The sequence below is a fragment of the Bos mutus genome, chromosome 1 (genome assembly GCF_027580195.1).
Source record: "Bos mutus isolate GX-2022 chromosome 1, NWIPB_WYAK_1.1, whole genome shotgun sequence".
NCBI classification, from domain to species: Eukaryota; Metazoa; Chordata; class Mammalia; order Artiodactyla; family Bovidae; genus Bos; species Bos mutus.
In genome coordinates this window covers 129,569,732-129,593,400 of record NC_091617.1, presented here as the reverse complement: position 1 = coordinate 129,593,400, position 23,669 = coordinate 129,569,732, and the positions used below count along the sequence as shown (strand labels likewise).

Sequence of the window (23,669 nt, the reverse complement as noted above, 5' to 3'; positions counted from 1 at the left end):
CTGAATCAGAATGGGGAGCAACCTGCCAGGCTTTGGGGAGTCTGAGGGCCTCGCTTTGGGAGCCCAGAAGTTAGCCCTCTGCAGTGGGATGATAGCCAGCCTGACTTTCCCAGTGCCCACACAGATGCCTCTCTAAGGTTGAGAAACTTTCCTCCTCAGCTGTCAGTGGAACTGCCCTGCACTAGCGAAACGGAGAGAACTCCAGGACTGAGAATAAGAACAACAACAACAACAACAAGTATTTCTTCCTTTCTTTGGCTGCATCGGGTCTTAGTTCTAGCATGCAGGATCTTTCGTCGCAGAACACGGACTCGCTAGTTGTAGTCTGTGGGCTTAGTTTTTCCGTGGCATGTGAGATCTGTTACCTGACCAAGGATCGAACCCATGTCCCCTGCATTGCAAGTTGGATTCTTAACCACTGGGCCACCAAGGAAGTCCCTGAGAATAAGAATTTAAATTCCTCTCTGCCTCTTGCGGTAGGGCAGCAGCCCTGGCCCTCACCCCTGGACTGGGTTCAGTCCACCCTCCCTGTGGTGGTAGGATGTGGGGACAGAAGGGACGGGGGGTTGGTGGGACCCCAACCCATGAGGACGTGGGTCTGTGAGGGCCAAGTGGCTGGTGACAGCACCCCGTGACCCAGGGGTGCTAACGGAGCATGTGGTTCTGAAGGGCAGTGTGGACCTGAGACCCTGAAGCCCTCGTTAATCCCTCGGTCCTGAGAGTCTCTTAGACCACCCACCCCTGGAGTAGCTGGGTGGGGAGTGGGGCAGAATTTTAGTTTTTAGTTGTTAGTCTCAGTGCCAAATCCCAGCTTGGCCCTCTTCCAGCTGTGCCCAAGGGCACATGCCTTGGTATCCCTGATGCTGCTCCTGGCTGCTAACCGGGAAGACCAAATGCCACCCCTTGCAGCTCTGCCTTGGGACCTTTGTGGCCATGCCAGCTCTTCCTATGTGACCTTTCTGCTCCCACCTGACCCTGCAGCCCCTTCCATCTATTGCCCTGCTCCTCTGAGCCTCTGGAGCCCTTAGTTCTCACACAACTTATCCAGTCTCCACTGAGCTTTTCTGCTGGATGAACATCACTGTGGTCATCAGAAAGGGCTGTGGGCCCACCAGACTGGGCAGCCTTCCAGAGACCCTACGTGGCACCCAGTGGGGAGGGGAGAGTCCCAGGGCCTCCGGGCGCCCTGTGCTCCTCCCACCTCGCCCCACAGCCCCGCACTTGTTCCTTCATCATTCAGTGCTGATGGGCAGCCACCACATGCCAGATTCTGTGCTTAGTGCTCAGGATACAAAGACCGACATCCCTGGTTGTCAGGGAGTAGCAAGTGGTCCTCACCGCCCGCTTCCCACCTCACCCCCACCCCACCCCCACCCTACCGCCATGGCACACGGGACGCATCCTGCAGTCCAGTCACAGCGTGTTGTTTGCAGAGCTTGGCACCTGTTTGGTTTTTCACACCTCTGTGCTTTACTCCTTTGCACCTTCTGGTCCTCACCTAGCATATGCTTGCCTCCATCACTCAGCTTAGCTGATACCTACTTGGCCTACAAGACCCCATTTTTGGCATTGCTTCTACCAGGAAGCCTTCTGCAGTGCCCACAGGCTGGGCATGATACCCTCCTGCTCTCCCTGTGTGCTTACTTATTAGCCTCTTGTATTGTAACCCTCTGTCTGCCCCTCCCTCCACACCCCTTGAACCCTGAGGCCAGGGGTGGGGGCTCATTCATCTCAGGCTCCCCAGTTCCCAGGACCAGGCACACTGGTGGTGCTCTGGGAGCATTGACTGGACATGCATGCCTCCGAGATCCAAGCCTCTGTGCGCTGGTGGTCTGTCCACTTTACTCCTCCTGGCTCATTCTCCTCTGGGCCCTTTCTCATGTCATGTGTCCCTAATAGGCTTTTCTTTCCAAGGATAAACCCGCCAAGCCAGTAGTAACCCAGAGCAGGACTAGGTTTTATGATGGAGAGCACCTCTGGATTTAAAGAGGGAGAAACTGTGTCTCATGTTGAGTTCCCAGTAATTTGATATTTGCTGCAGTCTCTTCAGTGAACAAGCATCTCCTGAATATTTGGGAAATGTCTTTGAGGAGCTTAAATCTCCAATGTTGGGTCAGCAGCATGTGGGGGCTTGATGTCTTACAGCATCACTACAGGAGACTGCCCCCTCCCCCTCACAAGGAGAATGGGGTGTTGAGACCAGCTGGCAGATGGGTGTGAGAGTGCCCCAAGGAGCGACTGGTGAGAGGCTGAGTTCTGACAAGTTGTCATCTGTGGAACCAGCTGGTTGGCAGGGCATGAGCTCAGGAAGGACTCTGGGGAGGCAGGAGGGCTTCCTGCAGGAAGAGGGACTTGGGATGAACTTTGAAGGATGCTAAAGACGCTTACTACTTGGAAGGAAAGTTATGACCAACCTAGATAGCATATTGAAAAGCAGAGACATTACTTTACCAACAAAGGTCCATCTAGTCAAGGCTATGGTTTTTCCAGTGGTCATGTATGGATGTGAGAGTTGGACTATGAAGAAAGCTGAGTGCCGAAGAATTGATGCTTTTGAACTGTGGTGTTGGACAAGACTCTTGAGAGTCCCTTGGACTGCAAGGAGATCCAACCAGTCCATTCTGAAGGAGATCAGCCCTGGGATTTCTTTGGAAGGAATGATGCTAAAGCTGAAACTCCAGTACTTTGGCCACCTCATGCGAAGAGTCAACTCATTGGAAAAGACTCTGATGCTGGGAGGGATTGGGGGCAGGCGGAGGAGGGGACGACAGAGGATGAGATGGCTGGATAGCATCACTGACTCGATGGACGTGAGTCTGAGTGAACTCTGGGAGTTGGTAATGGACAGGGAGGCCTAGCGTGCTGCGATTCATGGGGTTGCAAAGAGTTGGACATGACTGAGCGACTGAACTGAACTGAATGATGGTAACTTTGTTGTTGCTGTTCAATAGCCCAGCCATGTGTGACTCATTGCAACCTCGTGGACTGTAGCACGCCAGGCCTCCCTCTCCCTCACCATCTCCTGGACTTTGCCCAAGTTCACATTCATTGCATCATCCAGCCATCTCATTCTCTGATGCCCCCTTCTCCTTCTGCCCTCAATCTTCCCCAAATCCCAGCATCAGGGACTTTTCCAATGAGTCGTCTATTCTCATCAGACCAGAATACTGGAGCTGCAGCTTCAGTCCTTCCAGTGAATATTCAGGGTTGATCTCCCTTAAGATTGCTTAGTTTGTTTTTTTTTTTTTTTTCCTTTGTTTCTTGATGAGTCTGGCTAATGGTTTGTCAATTTTATTTATCCTTTCAAAGAACCAGCTTTTGGTTTTGTTGATTTTGCTATGGTCTCTTTTGTTTCTTTTGCATTTATTTCTGCCCTAATTTTTAAGATTTCTTTCCTTCTACTAACCCTGGGGTTCTTCATTTCTTCCTTTTCTAGTTGCTTTAGGTGTAGAGTTAGGTTATTTATTTGACTTTTTTTGTTTCTTGAGGTGTGCCTGTATTGCTATGAACTTTCCCCTTAGGACTGCTTTTACCGTGTCCCACAGGTTTTGGGTTGTTGTGTTTTCATTTTCATTCGTTTCTATGCAAATTTTGATTTCTTTTTGATTTCTTCTGTGATTTGTTGGTTATTCAGCAGCGTGTTGTTCAGCCTCCATATGTTGGAATTTTTAATAGTTTTTCTCCTGTAATTGAGATCTAATCTTACTGCATTGTGGTCAGAAAAAATGCTTGGAATGATTTCTATTTTTTGAATTTACAAGGCTAGCTTTATGGCCCAGGATGTGATCTATCCTGGAGAAGGTTCCATGCGCTTGAGAAAAAGGTGAAATTCATTGTTTTGGGATGAAATGACCTATAGATATCAATTAGGTCTAACTGGTCTATTGTATCGTTTAAAGTTTGTGTTTCCTTGTTAATTTTCTGTTTAGTTGATCTATCCATAGGTGTAAGTGGGTATTAAAGTCTCCCACTATTATTGTGTTATTGTTAATTTCTCCTTTCATACTTGTTAGCATTTGTCTTACGTACTGTGGTGCTCCTGTGTTGGGTGCATATATATTTATAATTGTTATATCTTCTTCTTGGATTGATCCTTTGATCATTATGTAGTGACCTTCTTTGTCTCTTTTCACAGCCTTTGTTTTAAAGTCTATTTTATCTGATATGAGTATTGCTACTCCTGCTTTCTTTTGGTCCCTATTTGCATGGAAAATCTTTTTCAGCCCTTCATTTTCAGTCTGTATGTGTCCCCTGTTTTGAGGTGGGTCTCTTGTAGACAACATATGTAGGGTCTTGTTTTTGTATCCATTCAGCCAGTCTTTGTCTTTTGGTTGGGGCATTCAACCCATTTACATTTAAGGTAATTACTGATAAGTATGTTCCTGTTGCCATTTACTTTATTGTTTTGGGTTCGAGTTTATATACCATTTTTGTTTTCCTGTCTAGAGAATATCCTTTAGTATTTGTTGAGAGCTGGTTTGGTGGTGCAGAATTCTCTCAGCTTTTGCTTGTCTGAAAAGCTTTGATTTCTCCTTCATACTTGAATGAGATCCTTGCTGGGTACAATAATCTGGGCTGTAGGTTATTTTCTTTCATCATTTTAAGTATGTCTTGCCATTCCCTCCTGGCTTGAAGAGTTTCTATTGAAAGATCAGCTGTTATCCTTATGGGAATTCCCTTGTGTGTTATTTGTTGTTTTTCCCTTGCTGCTTTTAATATTTGTTCTTTGTGTTTGATCTTTGTTAATTTGATTAATATGTGTCTTGGGGTGTTTCTCCTCAGGTTTTATCCTGTTTGGTACTCTCTGGGTTTCTTGGACTTGGGTGATTATTTCCTTCCCCATTTTAGGGAAGTTTTCCACTATTATCTCCTCAAGTATTTTCTCATGGTCTTTCTTTTTGTCTTCTTCTTCTGGAACCCTATGATTGAATGTTGTAGCGTTTAATATTGTCCTGGGAGGTCTCTGAGATTGTCCTCATTTCTTTTAATCGTTTTTCTTTTATCCTCTCTGATTCATTTATTTCTACCATTCTATCTTCTAATTCACTAATCCTATCTTCTGCCTCTGTTATTCTACTATTTGTTGCCTCCAGAGTGTTTTTAATTTCACTTATTGCATTATTCATTATATATTGACTCTTTTTATTTCTTCTAGGTCCTTGTTAAACCTTTCTTGCATCTTCTCAATCCTTGTCTCCAGGCTATTTATCTGTGATTCCATTTTAGTTTCAAGATTTTGGATCAATTTCACTATCATTATTCGAATTCTTTATCAGGTAGATTCCCTATCTCTTCCTCTTTTGTTTGGTTTGGTGGGCATTTATCCTGTTCCTTTATCTGCTGAGTATTCCTCTGTCTCTTCATCTTGTTTAAATTGCTGAGTTTGGGGTGTCCTTTCTGTATTCTGGCAGTTTGTGGAGTTCTCTTTATTATGGCGTTTCCTCACTGTGTGTGGGTTTGTACAGGTGGCTTGTCAAGGTTTCCTGGTTAGGGAAGCTTATGTCGGTGTTCTGGTGGGTGGAGCTGTATTTCTTCTCTCTAAAGTAAAAATTGCTGGATAGGTCCACATTTTGGAATATTCAGTAGATACCTAGCTTCATCAGGATGACTAATCCGCACAGAATCATTGGGTATATAGATCATATTTGTATCTTCAATCTTATATACTGCATGACCGCCAATATCTGCCATCTTCCTCCTTTTGGTTATTAACACAATATAATAGCCTTCTAAAAAACCTGACGAAACCTCACGACACCAAAAGCTGAAACAGCTGGGAGCCTTTCTGTCCCATCTTTGTTCTGTTTCCCTAGATCCAAGCGCCCAAGAAGTTCTCGCACTTCTTGTTGAGTATATACATGCCTGTCATCAATGATAACCAAATCTTTTGGTTCTGTTCTGTCAATTTTCAAAACACGGTATTTCGTTTCTGCATGATTGCTCCCAAACTAGGAAGTATCTAGCTCTAGTCTCGTACAGGACCAGCTTCTGAACCGAGCTGATGATGGGGCAGCAGCCGCGGGCATGGCTCGAGCTAATATGGGGCCCCCACGGCAGGGGCACCAGGCGCATGCCTAAACTGCCGCAGCCTCTGGGCTGCCCCAAAAAGATTCAAGAGGAGACGCCTTAGCAGTTGGGCGCCAAGTTCAGCCCAAGATTGCTTAGTTTGATCTCCTTGCTGTCCAAGGGACTTTCAGGAGTCTTCTCCAGCAGCACAGTTTGAAGGCATCAGTTCTTTGGTATTCTGGTAGAGAAATGATGGTAACTACCTGATGTTTATTGAACACTGTCTGTGAGCCATACCCCCACAAGTCCAACGCTGCCGTCTCCACTTTTACAGAAGAGAAAACCGAGGTACAGAATGTAACTTGTCAAAGTTTGCAAATGTGTGATTCCTAGCTCAGGCTCCTTGGTGAGGGGTTTTAAGTGAGGCACAGCCCCAAGCTGGGCAAGGAGCTACCGGTGTGTAAGACCACAAGGGGATGGACTGAGGCAGGGACAAGCACAGTGGAGAGGGTCCCAACCAGGGTGCCAGAAAATGAGGTCTCAGAGCCCTGGTGCTCCCATGACGCTGAGCAGCCACCTGATCCCTCAGCTTCCTGTCTGATCCTCAAAACAGGAGTACCTGTCAGTACCAGCCCTGTGTCCTGCTTGGTCACAGTCAGGATAGGGAACAGGGGGATGGCGTGTCTGTTCCCAGAGACTAGCATTTGCCCTGATGACTCGGGTGCTGACCTGCTCAGCTGCTCCTCTGGGGGCAGCCGTCTGGTCATGGAGGTCACCCAGACTCTAACACCACCTCCCCGGCTCACTGCTGACCTCTTCCCAGCACTTCTGGATCTTCTCTCTCTGGCCTGGCCTGACTCTGCCCCTGCAATATCCTGCCTATCATGAGAGGGTGCCTAGCCTGATGGGCTGGCTTCAGGCTCTGCAGCCATGATGCATGGTTTCAGATCCTGTCACTGTTGCTTTCTAGCTGATGACCTGAAAGAAGTTTGGGAATTTCCTGACAGTCCAGTGGTTAGGACTCCGCATTCTCACTGCTGAGGGCCCCGGGTTCAATCCCCAGTCAGGGAACTAAGATCCCACAAGCCACGGGGCATGGCAAAAAGAGAGAGAGAGAGATGTTATTTCACTTCTTTGTGTCTCAGTTTCTTCAACTGTAAAACGGGGACAATTAAGTTATACCTCATAGGGTTGTTAGGAGAATTAAATAAGTTAATTTAGTAGAATCTTCCAATAGTGTCAGACATATTGCTTACATTAATTAAGGGTTCCTATTATTTTTAACAGGGCCACTGTTGTAATTATTACAGCAGGTCGTTTCCGCACACCTACTCTGGGACTCATAGTGCTGGTTGTAAATGGCTAAGCTCTCAGGCTCAGTCAGGAGGCACCCACAGACTAGCAAGTAAGGACCAAGTGTTAATGCTGTGCTGTAAGGAAGCACATCGTACTTGGGGTTCATGAGGAAGGTCAAGGGCATTGTTTTCCTCAGCTGACTTACTTCAAGCAGTGGCCTTGCCTGGATCTCTGGACTTCCGTCTGGTATTTCTGCTCTGCTGCTGCAGTCCAGGTGTGATCCTGGCAGAGGAACTTGGATTTGATGGGGTAGAAAAGCAGGGGCTGATCCATTAGCCGAGTTCTCCAGAGGTAGCCAGGCAGGTTCCCCCTAAAGGTCCAGAGCCCCTTCCATGGAACAGGATGGCCAGTACGTGGGATGTTTTGGAGGGAACCTGAAGAGTAGTGGGGCTTCCCTGGTGGCTCAGACAGTAAAGAATCTGCCTGCAATGTGAGAACCTGGGTTCGATCCCTGGGTTGGGAAGATCCCCTGAAGAAGGAAAAATCTACCCACTTCAGTATTCTGGCCTGGAGAATTCCATGGGTAGAGTAGCCTGGCAGGCTACAGTCCATGGGGTCGCAGAGTCGGACACGACTGGGTTCCATCTGGGATGGCAAACAAGTTTCATCTCTGGACCAATCGTCTGGTTCTGGCTGCCAAGGGTGCTGCACTGAAAAGAGTTGTAAGACTGAGCAGGAAAGAGGAGCACAATGGACTTCGATATCTGCCTTGGCTCTGGGAAGGAGGGGCACCCATGCCATATACTCGCCATCTAGACCTGATGATATTTAAGGTCCTGTCCAGCATAAAATAACACACACAGTTGGGTTGGTGGTCATCTTTTTTTTTTTCCTAAACTTGTTTATTTTTAATTGGAGGATACTTTCTGTACAATATTATAGTGTTGGTTTCTGCCATATATCAACATAAATAGCCATAGGCAGTTAAGTCTTAATGATTAAGTGGACTGAATGCACCAGTAGCTTCCTGGAGGGCCTGAGTGATGCAGTGACAGTGCTGGCCTGGGAATAGCCAAGGTGGGAGACAAAGGGTGAAGCAAAGTCTCCTCGAGGTGAGAACGGAGCCTTAGGGATGCCAAGTGGCCCAGACCCCTGGCGGGTCTGCACATCAGTTATGCACTGCCTGCAAATCAGCAGCCCCCGGGGAGGCTGCCCATTTCTGGGAATTGTGCAGAAGGGAAGGGCAGCTCCTGGAATGCAGAGCCGTTTCCTCCACATGGGTTGGGTCCTCCCCCCGCAGTGTGTGCTCATCCCCCTGCACTGGGCACACCCAGACATCACAGAGATGAGATTAACTTCCCCGGGCTGATTCCACTCAATGTGAATGAGAGTCCGTTCACTCTCCCAAGAGCTGCATTAATAATGAATGTGTCCCCCTCTTCCAGCTTTATTTACCAGACAACTTGCAGTTCAACTGATCAGTTTAGGAAGGAATCTTTAAAATGATTCGTCTAGAAACAGAGAAGCAAAAAGCAGTGAAACTAAACCTTCAATTAAGTTGGTAGCGTCTTTGGGGGAGGCTCTGGGATGACCACTACCACGGTTTCTGTGGTCAGGGAGGATGAACAGTGCCCTTTGGGTTATGAATCACAAAGACAGTCCAAGAAAGGTACTGTGATGCTGCAAAAATAACCAGAATTCTAGGCAGTGTGGCATGGTGGCGCCAAGCCTGACCTTTGGTGTCTGATCCATACACAGCCGATGCCTTCTAAATGGTGGGGGGTGTTACTGCTTGTCGCTTCTCCTGGGCACCTCTTCTTCTGGCCAGGACTACATGACACTGCTTTGGAGGTGGTGCTGGTGGTGTGGGGTGCATGGAGAGGCTAGGAAGCCCAATGAGCCCCTTGACGGTGTCTGCGGCCAAAGTCTTCTTTTACCATGTGACCACTTGTAAAAATGGGCAGTGTTCTGGACTATTCTTTTGGGAAATAAGCTCTGTAGAAGCCCTAGAAACTGGGAACTTAGGGAGAAGGGGGCAGATTTGGTGAGGGATAATAACCAGTGGGCACTGCTGTTTCGAGGGGCTGCTGGGGCCCACCGCTGTCCTAGGCATTCATTACTGTGTTGGGTCCTCCAGCAGCCCTCTGCGGTACGGGCGCCTTCAGGACGGGGTGGGCAAGGTCCAGATCACTGGGGCCTACCACACTGGAGGGAGCCCAGGGGCCCGGGTACTTGCCACATCAGTGCAAATATGCCCTTACTCAGGGACCTCCACCGTCAGTTTTTTTCCACTGGGACTGTAATTATGCATTCTCGAGGGTTCTGTTCTATTTTATAGATAGGGAAACTGAGGCTCCTGGAAATTAAGAAACTTGCTCCCGGTCACACAGGCAGTCCATATCAGAGACACTGAGTGAAACTCAGGCTGCCTGGCTGAACAGTCCAAGGCTATGACTGACACCCCCTCCAATTCCCCCTTCTCCCCAAGAACAGAGTCTTTGCCCAAGACTTCCCAGGAGGTGTCAGGAACCACCCCCACTTCCAAGCACACTTTGAAAATTGCTGGGTGAAAAGGTTATTCAGGGGTCCTGTGTCCACCTAAGCCCACCCCACCCACCCACCCACACACGTCCTAGGGCCACGAGGCTGCCCCTATCAGAAGACCGGGTGTCTTGCCCTGCTTCTTGATCCAGGGGAGGGCGGGCTGGGTGGAAGGCTGGACTGGGCAGTACTGAGTAGTCAAATACACTCTAAGGGCTATACATGTGTTGGGCCCTGCCTGGCCGCTTGAGTAGCAAAGGATTGAGGAGACGTGGCTGTTGTCCACATGGAGCTCCCCAGTTGCTGGGGAGGTGAATCTGCCATTCAGGAAATAACTTCAACCCATGCAGGATGGTGCTAATTCTGGGGAGAGAAAAGGAGCAAAAGACAGCCAGCAGAAAAGCTTATTTCTCAGCTGACAGATGCCTGAAGTTTTCATATACACGTCACTAAAATCGTCTAGGCAGTGATACTGCCTTTTAGGAAGAAGTTTCCAATATGAGGTGGAATTTGGGTTGCCCGTGCACTGGGAGGGGCTCTGGGAGCGGTGGTTGCCATGGCAGCCAGCATTCAGCCACCTCCTCTGCCCTGTGGCTGCTGTTCCAAAAGTTGGTTTCTGAGTGGAGCGGGCTGCCTGGAACCTCAGAGCCATTTCCCATGGAAACAATGTTCTAAATGACGGGTGACGTTGCCACACAAGCCTATTTAATCCGACTGCAAGGGAGCTGAGGTGGCACTGGGGCCTCTGATGGGGCGGGGGAGGAGGCTGGGAATTGCCGAGCCCCAAGAGTGGAGGGAGGGAGTCTGTGGGACTGTCTTCTGGGAACAAAGTAAACAAGGCAAGAGAACAGACATTTGAGCACCTCCTCTAAGCTGGGCTCCTCTCATACATTTTAATTTCATGCTTAGAGCGATCCTGCAAAAGATGGTTCTCTAGCCAACCCCATCTTACAAGTATTAAAAACTGAGGCTGCGAAAGGTTAACTCGCCCAAGGTCACTCAGCTGGTGGGTTGGGAGAGTATAAGCCATGGAAAATTGGTGGGGAGACTTTAAAGGCAGCCCCAGACCCACCTTATTTCACACTCCCACCTCCAAGGGGCCATCTATGACCCGCAAATGGTGAAGAACCAGTGTTCTAGAAGGATGTCCAAGACACTGTCTAGTTGGACAGGCCGGAGAGGAGAGGGATGTTGTAAATGGAAGCAGTTTGCTACTTAACCACCAACCAACCTTTTACCCTGTGGTGACTTTCAAAAATCTTTCTCCACACCACGTGAGATCAGCCGACTTTGTAGGAGGGTGATACACACCCCTTGGCATTTTGACTGCCTTCCCTGTTTACAAAGACATCCTTTGAGTCAGGGATTATTTCAGGGGACGTTCTGCCCAAGAGACCTTATGGACTGGGGAGTTTTCTGGACTCCATTCCCACCCTTGCAAACCTTCTTTTCCTCCCAGGCTCACACTTGGTTCCAGGAGGGTCTTATCTGTGTGACCAGTTGTGCTTGGGAGGGGAGGGAGACAGTCCCAACCTGTGGCTGAGTGAGCCACCGCTGAGCCCTCTGTGTGGAGAGGCTGGCACCGTGTGGTAGGTCGTCTAATGGTTGTTCGGACTTCCCTGGTGGTCCAGTGGCTAAGACTCCTTGCTCCCAAAGCAGGGGACCCAAGTTCAATCCCTGGTCAAGGCACTAAGATCCCACATGCCACAACTAAGACCTGGTGCAGCCAGATAAATTAAAAAAAAAAAGCCATCGATGGGCCCTGGTACCTCTAGGTAACATCTGTCCTTGATGCTGTGCCAGGCCAGGTGATGGAGGGATGAGATGCAGCCCTCCCCTGTTACGTGCAATAAGTGTAGAGGACTTCCAGTCCTCTATAAGTAGTGGGGGCCCTGCACCAGGAGCTGCAGGGCATGGGTCAGAGGGGGCACCACCCACGGGAGGTGATTCCTGGGCCTGGGCTCTTTCCCCAGGGCCCCAGTGTGGGTGGGGTGGACAAAGGGCACCGCATGACCTCAGGGTTCACTGGAAAACACAGTTGCTTGGGAGAGAGCAGTGTGAGAGGTCAGCCATGAATGTCCAGTGAATCCCCATCTGCTATGGGAAGCGCTGAAGGGTTTTCCCCTACGAGGGACCAGTCCAGTGTTTGTGTTAACCATGCATTCTAACCCTGTTCCACTGAGTCTGAGTTTGGAGGGAGCTCTGAATTGCCCCCCGCCCTGTGATCTCTTGGGCCAACTCCTAAGCGCGGGGCACCGTGAAAGGAAATCGGCTTCATCCGCTTTCTGCCAGCTGCCTCGCTTGCAGGCAGAGGGCAATTTTGTCAGGTCCCCAGGTGATTCTGCTGTGGGTGGTTTGAGCGCCGCCTCAAAGGTTGGATTCATGTCCTCTATCATATTTATGATGTATTTCTTGTTTTATTTTGAGAAGAAAATCAGGAGAAACTATTTTCCTTCCTGATAACTTTGCACCCGCTTAGTATTTTTTATTCACGTTGCTGCCAGCGAGAAGGGAAGATAGCTTTCATTTTTATCTATTTTATTTTTTTAACTGAGGTATAGTTGATTTATAATATTATATCAGTTCTAAGTGTACAACATAGTAATTCAAAATTTTTACTGATTATATTCCATTTAAAGTTATTGTGAAATATTGACTATATTCCCTGTGCTATACATTATATCCTGGGAGCTTATTTATTTTATGCATAGTCGTTTATATCTCCTTGGAAGGGAGCTTTAAAAACAGCCTCTCAAAAAAAATAAATAAATAAATAAAATAAAAAAATAAAAACAGCCTCTCACAGGCAGACACATTCACTCTGGCCCATGTGTCACCGCCCTCCTCAGGCTAGGTCAGCAGTTAAGGAGAGGCAGTGAGGAGCTGACATCAAACTCCCCTGACCCCCAAGAGGCAGAGAAGACAGAGAGTGGCCCATACCCTCCCCTGCCCCCCATTTCTGTCTCCCTCAACACCCCTCTGGCCCTTTGGGACCACCCGCTTTGTCATGTGGGAGAGCTCAGTGCATTGAAGCCACCGCTTATCCCCACCATTATCCTCACCTGTTGGGGGATGAGGGAGCCAGATGCTGGGGCTTAGCTGCTACCTGGTCCTTTTATCCTGCACCAGGGGAGCTTAAATTCCCACTCAAAAGGAGAGGGAATCGCACATTTCCCTCTCCTTTTCATAATATTGTGGCCTGAACATTCATAATATTGTCCGGCTTTTCTAATACACAAATAGAATACACGCTTATTGTAGAAAATTGAAAAAGGACCCCCAAATCTGCCTTAGAGACAGCTACCTGCCTATCCTCTCTGTGCCTGGAAGCACACTAGACATGTAGATTCACAGGTGGGTAACTTCGTGGACATGTAGTCAAATGTACTTGCTGTTTTGCAGCTTGTTTTTTAAGATATATATTGTAAACCTTCTCTAGGCTAGTCAATAGCATCCTTTTTTACTGGCTATCTAGTATTTCATTGTATGGATAAACTTTTAACTCTTCTCCCATCTACCCAGTATTTAAGTTATTTCCATTTTTATCCCTGTTCTTAACATCTTTGTACACTTGTCTGATTACCTCCTTGGACTACATTCTCACATGTGGTATAGCCTTAAAAGAGGATATGTCCATTTTAAATTTTGACATATTTATGCAAACATACTCTCAGCCCAGTTTGGACAGATTTATACTCTCACCCGCAATGTATAAAAGTGCCTACTTCCCCGCCACTGCAGGGAAATCCTAAATGTCAACATCAAGCTTCAGTAACTGCACAATCGCCTATAGCCCCATGCAAATCAGGGTGGCCTCATAATCCACATTTGTGTCTAACACCCTTTCTGTTGAAATCTAGAATGGAGGACTCTTGGAGCTAAGAACAACTGTGAAAACTCAGCCCTTTAATCTATTAGGTAAGGAAACTGTGGCTCAATTGGTGGCATTCCCAAGCAGCAGAGATGCAAACAGGACAGCGGTGCATTGTCTCCTGGCATGCCCCACCCCCGCCTTCTACCGGCCCTGAAGCTACCTGGGAATGGCCCACCCCGGGTGGTTGTGCTTCCCTCCAGCAGCTTCTGCAGTGAGCAGCTTAGGTCTCTGACAACACCCTCGAATTCTTGCTTAGATGACTCTGCTCCTGTTTCCCCCACCAGTGTTCGGCCTTGACACTGTCACCCTCCTCCTTCGGGAAACTCTGGGCTTCCTTTGCTGTCACAGGTCCTAGTTTCCCTCCTGTTCTTCTGAGTGCTCCTTCCATGCTCCCTGCCCGCCTCTCCTCCTTGTCACTTTGTGATACAGTTTCCAAAGACCACTCTTCATGTCTCTGCTGTCTCCTCTGCATAGCCAGTCCTGAGCTATTCAGGCTCAGTTGTTTTTTGGAATCTTAGTCCCATGTTTCTAGCCCCTGGCTGGTCACCTTGACACTCTGGACATTTTAGGATGGATAATTATGTGCTGGGAGGGGGAATTTCCTGGGCATTATAGGATGTTTAGCAGCATCCCTGACCTCTGCTGATGGGATGCTGGTAGCACTCACTTGGTTTTGGCATCTAAATACATCTCCAGGCATTGCATTTTGCCCTGGTTAAGAACCACTGCCTTCTCTGGATTCAACACCATCAACATAAAACTTGTCTCTGATCCTCCCCTTCTTCCTCACCAACTAAAAGATGGGTTGACCAGATGTCATGAGATTCTCACATGACTTTCTGCATGATTAAAGGCAAGTCGACCAGCAGCTGGAACCAGGATCACCGAATTCTGAGAGTCAGAAGGGACTCAGGACTCTGAGCTCAGGTGTGCTAAGCTCTTGTGCTCCTCTTTCCATTGAGCTCAGAAAACCTCCCATCCTTCTCAGCACTTCAATCCAATGACCAGACTTGATGTGAAAGGTGAACTTCTATGCCCTCCCTGCCCAGACCAATGCCCATGTGTTTAGCTGGCAGGAATATAGTGCAGAATTCAGTGGTGGTATGGCTTGTTTGACATGGCCTTTGGCTGGTTAAAGACTCCATGGCATCTACCAGTATTATGTCCCCAAGGCCAGGCCTGGCACATGGTTGGTTTCCAATAAATGATTGAATAAATCATTTTAACAGTTACAGTCTCTGGGTGAGGAATCAGGGTTGGTACTTTTCTTTTGCAGGTCTTCATTTGTACAATTGGGAGTATTTGTTACTCTAGAAGAAAAAAGGAAACCCTGTGAATATTTTCCCCTAAGTCAAAGAGGAGGAAGCCCCCCTGCCTCATTCCACATGTCTTGCCTCCCCAGGTCTGACCAACCAGCAACATGGCAACGAGTGCAGTCCCCAGCGACAACCTCCCCACGTACAAGCTGGTGGTGGTGGGAGATGGGGGTGTGGGCAAGAGCGCCCTCACCATCCAGTTTTTCCAGAAGATCTTTGTGCCTGACTATGACCCCACCATCGAAGACTCCTACCTGAAACATACAGAGATTGACAATCAATGGGCCATCTTGGACGGTGAGACTTGATGACAGCCCTGCATGGGGTTGGGGCGTTAATACAGGTTTAGGGAAAGTTGACAGTCTTCAGCTGGGTATGCTGGTTTCTTCCATGTTGCTGTTATGGGGTGATTGGTGTAAGGCTGTGTGTGTTTTCCAGGGTGAATTCTGAACAGCTTTGTAGAAACCAAAATGTGTATTCAACAAAGAGTCAAGGCTTAGAATCATGCCGACTCAGTGATGTCATGGTTGTTATGTCTCTCTGATCAGAAGCTCTGATTAACTTTTATAGATATCTCTAGCTGATTAAGAAGTTTCCAGGTGGCGCTAATGGTAAAGAATCCATCTACCAATGCAGGAGATGCAAGAGACCCGGGTTCGATCCCTGGGTCAGGAAGGTCCCCTGAAGTAGGAAATGGCAACCCACTCCAGTATTCTTGCCTGGAAAATCCCATGGACAGAGGAGTCTGGAAGGCTACAGTATATGGGGCTGCAAAGAGTTGGACACAACTGATCACTAACTAATTAAAAAGTAGGAAATCAACTTTTTTCTTAATAAGCATAGTTTATTTGGTAACTGCCCCTAGGACAGGCTGGGAAATCTTGCATTTGACGTTGTGTTTCTAGTTTAGTCTATGTTGGTCTGGAGTAGCAGTTCACCAGCAGGGAATTTAGCAGAAATGAAAACCCTCAGGCCCAACTGGTTCAGAAATTCTGAGGTTGGGGCCCAGCAACCTGTGTTTTAACAAGCCCTTCAGGTGATGGTGAAATGAGAGAACCACTGTTCTAGATTCTTACTGATCCTTACTTTGTACTGTTTTGAATCTTGAAACAAAGAGCCATTAATCATAGAGTGTTATACTACGAGGCGAGCTTTGAAAACCACCGGGATACAAGTTCTCTATCAGATATGTGAATTGCAAATATTTTTCTAGTCTTTGGTTTGTTTTTTGTTCTCTTAACAGTGTCTTTCAAAGACAAGAGTTATATCTTTTCCTAACCCAAGGTCACAAAGGTTTTCTCCTATGTTTTCTTTTAGAAATTTAATGGTTTTAGGTATTACCTTTACATCTATGATCTGAATTAGTTTTTGTATGTGGTGTGATATGGGACAAAGGTAATCTTTGGGTATGTGGACATGCACTTACTTGTCCAAGCACTATTTATTGAAAAGATTGTCCTTTCCCCAATGAATTGTCTTTTTTGTACCTTTGATGAAAATTGATTGTCCATGTATTTTATTTGTTTGATCTATTGTCTGTCTTAACACCAGTAGCATACCATCGTGGTAACTGTAGCTTTATAATAAGTCCTAGAATCAGGTATAGTTAAATCTCCAACTTTATATACTTTTTCAAGCTGTTTTGGATAGCCTAGTTTCTCTCATTTCTGTGTGAATTTTGGAATCAGTTAAATTCTAAAATTCTGGATTTTGATTGAGATTATATTGAATTTATGGATCAGTTTGAGGAGAACTGACATCCTAACAATGCTGAGCCTTCCAATCTATGAAGACAGTATCTCTCTCCATTTATTTAAGTCTTCCTTAATTTTCTCATCAGTTATTTTGTAGTTTGGAGTGCATAGGTCTTTTACATATTTTGTCAGATTTATACCTACCTTTGTATTACAAATGATACTAGTTTTTATTTGTTTTTAATGTTTGTTGCTAGTATATAGAGATACAATAGAATTTTATATATTGTAACCTGCGGCCTTGCTAATTACTTATTAGTGCTAGTGGATTTTGGGAGATTCTATTAGATTTTCTGCAGAGATGATCATGTCTGTGAAAAAAGATAGTTTTACCTCTTCCTTTCCCATCTGGATGGCTTCTATTTCTTTTTCTTGCCTTATTTCATTGACTTAATGTTGTACTTGTCTTGTTTTTGATATTAAGGAGAAAGCTTTTAGTCTTTGAGCATTAAGTATGATGTTGGCTGTAGAGTTTTTATAGATATCCTTGATCGAATTGAGGATGTTCCTTTGTATTCCTAGTTTGATGAGAGTTTGTATCAGGACTACATGTTATATTTGTCCATGTGCACATGTCAAATGCTTTTTCTGTGTCTCTTGAGATAATTATATGGGGTTCTTCTTTTTAGTCTGTGATATAGTAAATTACATTGATTAATTTTTCTAACGTTAAAACATTGTATTGTAGATAAACCTCATTTTTTTTTTTAGAATTATTGCATCTATATTCTTGAGAGATATTGGTTTGTAATTTTCTTGTAATGTTTGAGTAATGCTGGCTTTTAGAATGATCTCAGAAGTACACTCTCTTCTTCAATTTTCTGTAAGACTTTGAACAATATTGGTATTATTTCTTCCTTAAATGTTTAGTAGTGTTCACCTATGAAGACATCTGAGCTTGGGGTTTTCTTTATGGGAGGTTTTAAACTAAAAATTCAATTTTTAAAATAGATATAGAGCTACTCAGGTTATCTATTTCTTCTCCAGTGAATTTTTATAGTTTGTGTCTTTTAAAAACTTGATCAATTCATCAAATTTATCAACTTTATTGGCATCAAGTTGTTCATAATATTGTCTTATTATCCTTTTATAATCTGTATAATCCGCAGTGCTGTTGCCTCTCTCATTTCTGATATAGGTAATTTGTGTTTTGTCTTTTTTCCTGATCAGGCTGGCTAGAGATTTATCAGTATCATTGATTTTCAGAAAGAACCAATTTTTGAGTCAATTGATTTTTCCCATGTGGTTTTATTGATTTCCACTCTTATGTTTTTTATTTCCTTTTGCCTACTTTGGGTTTAAGTTTCTATACTGTTTCTAACTTCTTAAAGTAGAATCTGTTATCATTGATTTGAACATTTCTTCCTTAATAAGATATTCATTTTTGTGTTATAAATTTGCCGAAACTACTACTCATTTAGCTGTGTCCCACAAATTTTAATATGTTATGTTTTCATTTTCATTAGGTTAAAAATACCATTTAATTTCCATTTTTATATCTTCTTTGACCCATAAGTGATTTAGAGGTATATTATTTAGTTTCAACTATTGAGGAATTTTCCAAAGATCTTTCTGTCATCGATTTCTACTTTAGTTTCACTGTGTCAGAGAATGTACGGTATATCATTTGAATTCTTTAAAGCTTATTGAGGCTTGTTTTCTGACTCAGGATATGGTCTATCTTGGTAAATGTTCCACATGCACATGAAAAGAATCCTGCTGTTGTTGGGTGTGGTGTTCTGTAAATGTCAACTATATCAAGTTTGTAAGTAGTGTTCTCTAGGTTTTCTGTATCCTTATTGATCTTCTTTCTACCTGTCCTCTCAATTATCGAGAGAGGGGTGTTGAATTTCAGAGTTTAATTGTGGATTTGTCTATTTTTTTTCTTTTAGTTTGATCAGTTCTTGATGCATGTATTTTGACACTCTGCTGTTAATTGCTAAGTGTTTAGGATGGGCACATTCGCTTGATGAATTGACTCTTTTATATTATAAAATGACGTTCTTTATCCCCAGGTTTCCCCTCTCAGCACTGCAGCCTGGCAGTGCTCAGGGCAGTGAACTGGGCACTCATAGGTGTCCTCTTTCGTATCCCATCCCTCAGGAGTCACTGTCCGTTGTTGCCTGTTGTCTGATGTCTTGAAATCCAGTTTCATATATTTTGTCTGTTTTTTGGTTATTACAGGTGAGAAGGTAAATCTGGTTGCCCATACTCCATCTTGGCCAGAACCAAAACCAAATCATCACTTTAAAAAAATAGAACGACTTTGTGTATATACTAAAAAGCATTGACTTGTATACTTTCAAAGGGCAAATATTGTGGAATATGAATTTAATTAATTTTAAAAAGCATTCTTCAGAGCTTATCTGTAGTCCTGGAGCATGGAACAGTTCCTTCAGGCACCAGGTGCGTTCCCACCTTGGGGATTTGTGTTTGCTGTTCTCTCTGCTGAGCACATTCTTCCTGCAGAGACACAGTCTCCTTCATGTAGATCTCCGTTCAAGTGTCCCTCTGTCTGAGAGGTTTTCTCTACACTCGTATCCAGTCCACCCCTGTCTCTTCTGTCCCCCTGCCCAGCTCTTTTTCTTTATTCTACCTTTTGCTGTTGAACATGTGTTTATAAAAGTTCAATATACTTATTTGTTTATTTGAGTTTTTGTTGCTCCCCACTAAAATATAAATTTATGAGAGCAGGGACTTTATTTCTGCTATATCCTCAGCATCTAGAGTATTGAGTAGGTCCACAGTGAATGTCTGTGAAATAAATGAATGAGTCCTGAACAATATATGTGTAATCACAGGTTTGATGTGCTAACGATATACATTTGCTAACTGACATCAAAATAAATATGTGTAACCAGTAAAGTTTGCAACTTACGTTTACACGCTTTCTAAAATCATCTCTTGCATCACCCATTTGAATATATACCACACTTTGGAATATACTGAGTTAAAGAAATATAAACAGTTTCGATACTACATGGTTTGAAAGAACCTTCAATATACAAACATGTTAGAAGTATATTGGAAGAATATATTGCCCTTTTAGGGTTTCCCAAGGGACCATTTTTTGCACATCATTCTTGGTCTATTTCCACAGAAAACATTCTGAAAAACATTGCATAATGCCTGTAAGAGAGTAACATCATGCCTGGTATGTAGATGGAGCTCAATAAATATTATTTCTCTTCAGAGACATATTATCTTCTCCAGCTTTTTAAAAATCCATTAATTAACTGTGTTGTTGCTGTTGGGCTGGGTCTTCGTTGCTGCTTGCGGGCGTTTCTCTACTTGCGGTGAGAGGGGGCTACTCTTCATTGTGGTGCACGGGTTTCTCGTTGCAGGGGCTTCTCTTGTTGCGGACCACAGGCTCTACGCACAGACTTCAGTGGTTGCAGCTCACAGGCTCTAGAGCACAGGCTCAATAGCTGTGGTGCATGGCGTTTAGTTGCCTTGCAGCATATGGGATCTTCTCAGACCAGGAATCAAACCCATGTTCCCTGCATTGGCAGGCAGATTCCTATCCACTGAACTACCAGGAAAGTCCCTCTCTAACTTTTTAGAAAGTAACTTTGGGTATTAGACTACCCAAAATTGTTTCTTAATTTTTTTTTCCTTAAAAGTGATTTTAGGAAGGTTTGGGGATAACATTTATAGCAATGGAGCCAGGGCGGGGGAAGCATGACCATGGCATTACTTTCTAAGTGTGAATCTGCAGAGCTTGTGTTCTGAAGCTTCTGGGCTCCCCTAGGGTCTGCACCTCTGATCCTGATGAAGAGGAGGAGACAGTAATGATATCTGTGGGCGATTACTTACTGTGTGGAAGGTCCATGCCGCATGCGTTTTGTCCTTACAAACATAATTGTGGTAGCTATTGTTGTTATAAGGAGAAGGCAATGGCACCCCACTCCAGTACTCTTGTCTGGAAAATCCCTTGGATGGAGGAGCCTGGTAGGCTGCAGTCCATGGGGTCGCGAAGAGTCAGACACGACTGAGCGACTTCCCTTTACTTTTCATTTTTCTGCATTGGAGAGGAAATGGCAACCCACTCCAGTGTTCTTGCCTGGAGAGTCCCAGGGACGGGGGAGCCTGGTGGGCTGCTGTCTGTGGGGTCGCACAGAGTCGGACACGACTGAAGCGACTTAGCAGCAGCAGCAGCAGCAGCATTGTTGTTATAAAAATAAAGCGCAAAGAGAGTCACACAGCCAGCAACGGTCTTGACCTCCCTTTGTCTCCTCTGCTCTCTGTCAGTCTGGCTGGGTGGGAAAACCTCTCCAACCTCACACAGCTGGTCCCTGCGCCTCTGGGAATAGAGTTGAAATCTCGAGAGCACAGGGTGTGGCCTGGATTATCAGGGTCGACAGACAGCTGCACCTGCCCTTGCAGCTCCTTGTCCCAAGGTCTCCAGAGGGCCAGGGGCCCTGGTTCTGATCTGAATCTCAGAGCAGAGATGCTCACAATGCTCAAGGGGCCTTCTCTGTGGTTTCCACACTGAAGAGTCTCACAGGCTCCCTACCTACTTACAAACAAACCTATTTCTTATTTTCCATATTTCTTTTTTTTTTTGGGGGGGGGGGCCTCTCCACAGAGCATGTGGGATATTAGTTCCGTTACCAGGAATTGAACCTGGGTCCGCTACAGTAGAGGTAAAGAGTCCTAACCACTGGACCCCCTAGGGAATTCCCTATTTCTTGTTTTCTTTCAAGGAGTCTCATTGCCCGAGTCCTCCCAGAATCTAAAAGACAGGAGATGGAAGACCTCAGGGGCCAGCAGCCAGGTTCCCCAGTGTCTGCAGCAGGCCCCCAACTTTGGAGCAAGCCTGGTCTGTGTTCTTTCCTACAAGGGTTCGGGACCTTTGTCTCACCTTCTGCTGTTAAGGGCCCAACTCTGGGAGCATCTCCCGTCATTACTGGGCCCACCCCTCGCTGTGGGGTTGCTTCTCCTCCCCATCTCCCAGGTCTCTGGCCCCCTCTTTGGGGGTCTGTGACTTGGAGCTGTGTTACTCCCCATACCCCAGTCAGAAAGACTCAAGCCTTAGGCAGAGTCCTGGAGTTTTGTGGGGTTTGTGTGTGCATGTTGTAAAATAGATATAACACGAGACTGACAGTCTTCATCATATTTCAGGGGACAGCTCTGTGACATTAAGTACATTCATACTGTTCTGCAGCATCACTACCATCTATCTTCAGAACATTTTCATTTCTTCCGGCTGAAGCCCTGTTACAACAACTCCTATTCCCCATTCCTAGCTCTTGGCAAGCCCCATTCTCCTTTCTGTACTCGGGGTACCGCATATGAGTGCAATCGTACAGTATTGTCTGTTGGTGACTGGCTTGTTTCACTTGCCACAGTGGCTCACCTCTGTTATGACATGTGTCAGAATTCCCTTCCTTTCTAAGACCGAACAATCTTCTGTCTGCGCCTGCCACGCTGTGCTGAGCCATGCATCTGGCAGTGGGCGTTTGTGTTGTTTCCACCTGGCCATTGTGACCATTGCTGCCGTGGATGTGGGTCTACAAATATCTGCTCCAGTCCATGCTCTCCCTCGCTTTGTTGTGGAGTTCTTGCCTGCCTCTTTTTCTTGTTAGCTTGGAGCTGGAAGGCTCCTGAGCTGTGTGGTATCAGCCCCTTTACTTTACACCTGAGGAAAGTGCGGTGGCGACGGAGAAGTGACTCTCCAGGGTCAGACCTCACTGGAGGCAGAGCCAGGCCCAGGGCCTCCTCACTCTGCCCAGCATGTCCCGTCCTGTCAGCCTGCCTCCTCCTCTGGCCCAAGCCTCAGGCCTGCAGGGGAGGATGTTGAGCAAATCCTCTGCCCACCCACAGGGCCGCCAGCCCCGCCCTTGGCCCCGCCAGCCTCTGGAGGCTGGCATCTGTCTCCCCTCGACAGAGGACAGTGGTCTCTGGACACCCCTTCCCACCTGGGGGCTCTCGGGCCCCCGCTTTGCAGCCACTCTGTCCTCAACAAGGGCTCAGTCTCTGCCAAGAGCGAGAGCGTCGGCTCCCCTCCTGCACCCTCAGAAGCTGGGACGTTTCCACCCTGGCTTCTGCCCAGACCACAGACACAAGTGCTGTTGTCTTCACGGAGGGGCCTGGATCTGGCCTTTCCCCGAACACTCGAATCCACATTCTTTCTGGGGAGGTCGGGGAGGAGGGCGTGGGTAGGGCAGCGAGAGGACAAGAACACTTACTGAGAGTTTGTTCTGAGCCGGGGGCTTTGCATGGTGGGCTCTGTGCTCAGCAGTCCTTAGGTCAACTGCAAAGCAGGCTCTTCTCCATGGCCCCCACTAAGAGGGGGCTCAGGCAGAGCTGGCTGTCCTTCCTCCACTCCCACCCCATCCCCCGCCTTTCCCTGTGGGCAGTAATGGGGGAGGAATTCCCCTCTTTCTTCTCCTTTCTGAGGGAGCAAGGCCACAGGCCTGAGATTATGCAATTCAGCCCTGCAGACCTCTGCCTGACCCTTTATCTTGCCTCCATCAGCCACCACTGCTTGAATGCTCCCAGTAACGTGGAGCTCACTGGTCTCCAAGGTGCTGGGGGCAGTGCTTGCTGGTAGAAAGTCCTTCCTTCCACTGAGGCCAGGCCACTGTCACTCCTTCTGCCCTCCGCACTGTTAGCAGCTACTGCTGGACAGAGAGGAGGGCAGGAAGTCTGGGTTCCCAAGGGGAGGACTCTTGGGAACACAGGGTGGCCCCTGGGGCGGCAGTTTTCCAAGGGCACTAAAGTATTGGGTTGGCCAAAAAGTTTGTTTGGGTTTTTCCTTAGTATCGTATGGAAAAACCCCAGTGAACTTTCTGGCCACCCCACATTTCACCATTTTCCCCACAGGGAGAGTAGCACTGGCGCTTCCTAGCCAGACCCTGTGCTGAGCGCTTCACGGGG

The 23,669-nt window shown here is 46.4% G+C and overlaps 1 protein-coding gene across 7 annotated transcripts in view; it reads left to right on the top strand.

Moving 5' to 3' along the window:
• MRAS (muscle RAS oncogene homolog) overlaps positions 1-23,669 on the top strand; it is a 71,910-nt gene that overhangs the window by 16,986 nt on the left and 31,255 nt on the right. For 5 of the 7 annotated variants that reach the window (XM_005908934.3, XM_070375682.1, XM_070375667.1 and 2 more), the window contains one exon: positions 15,120-15,330. In XM_005908934.3, coding sequence (XP_005908996.1) covers positions 15,138-15,330 — 193 coding nt within the window. In that variant the 5' untranslated portion in view covers positions 15,120-15,137. Of the gene's footprint in view, positions 1-13,703; positions 13,762-15,119; positions 15,331-23,669 lie in introns of all 7 variants that reach the window. The other 2 variants (XM_070375674.1, XM_070375685.1) reach the window with 1 other exon arrangement.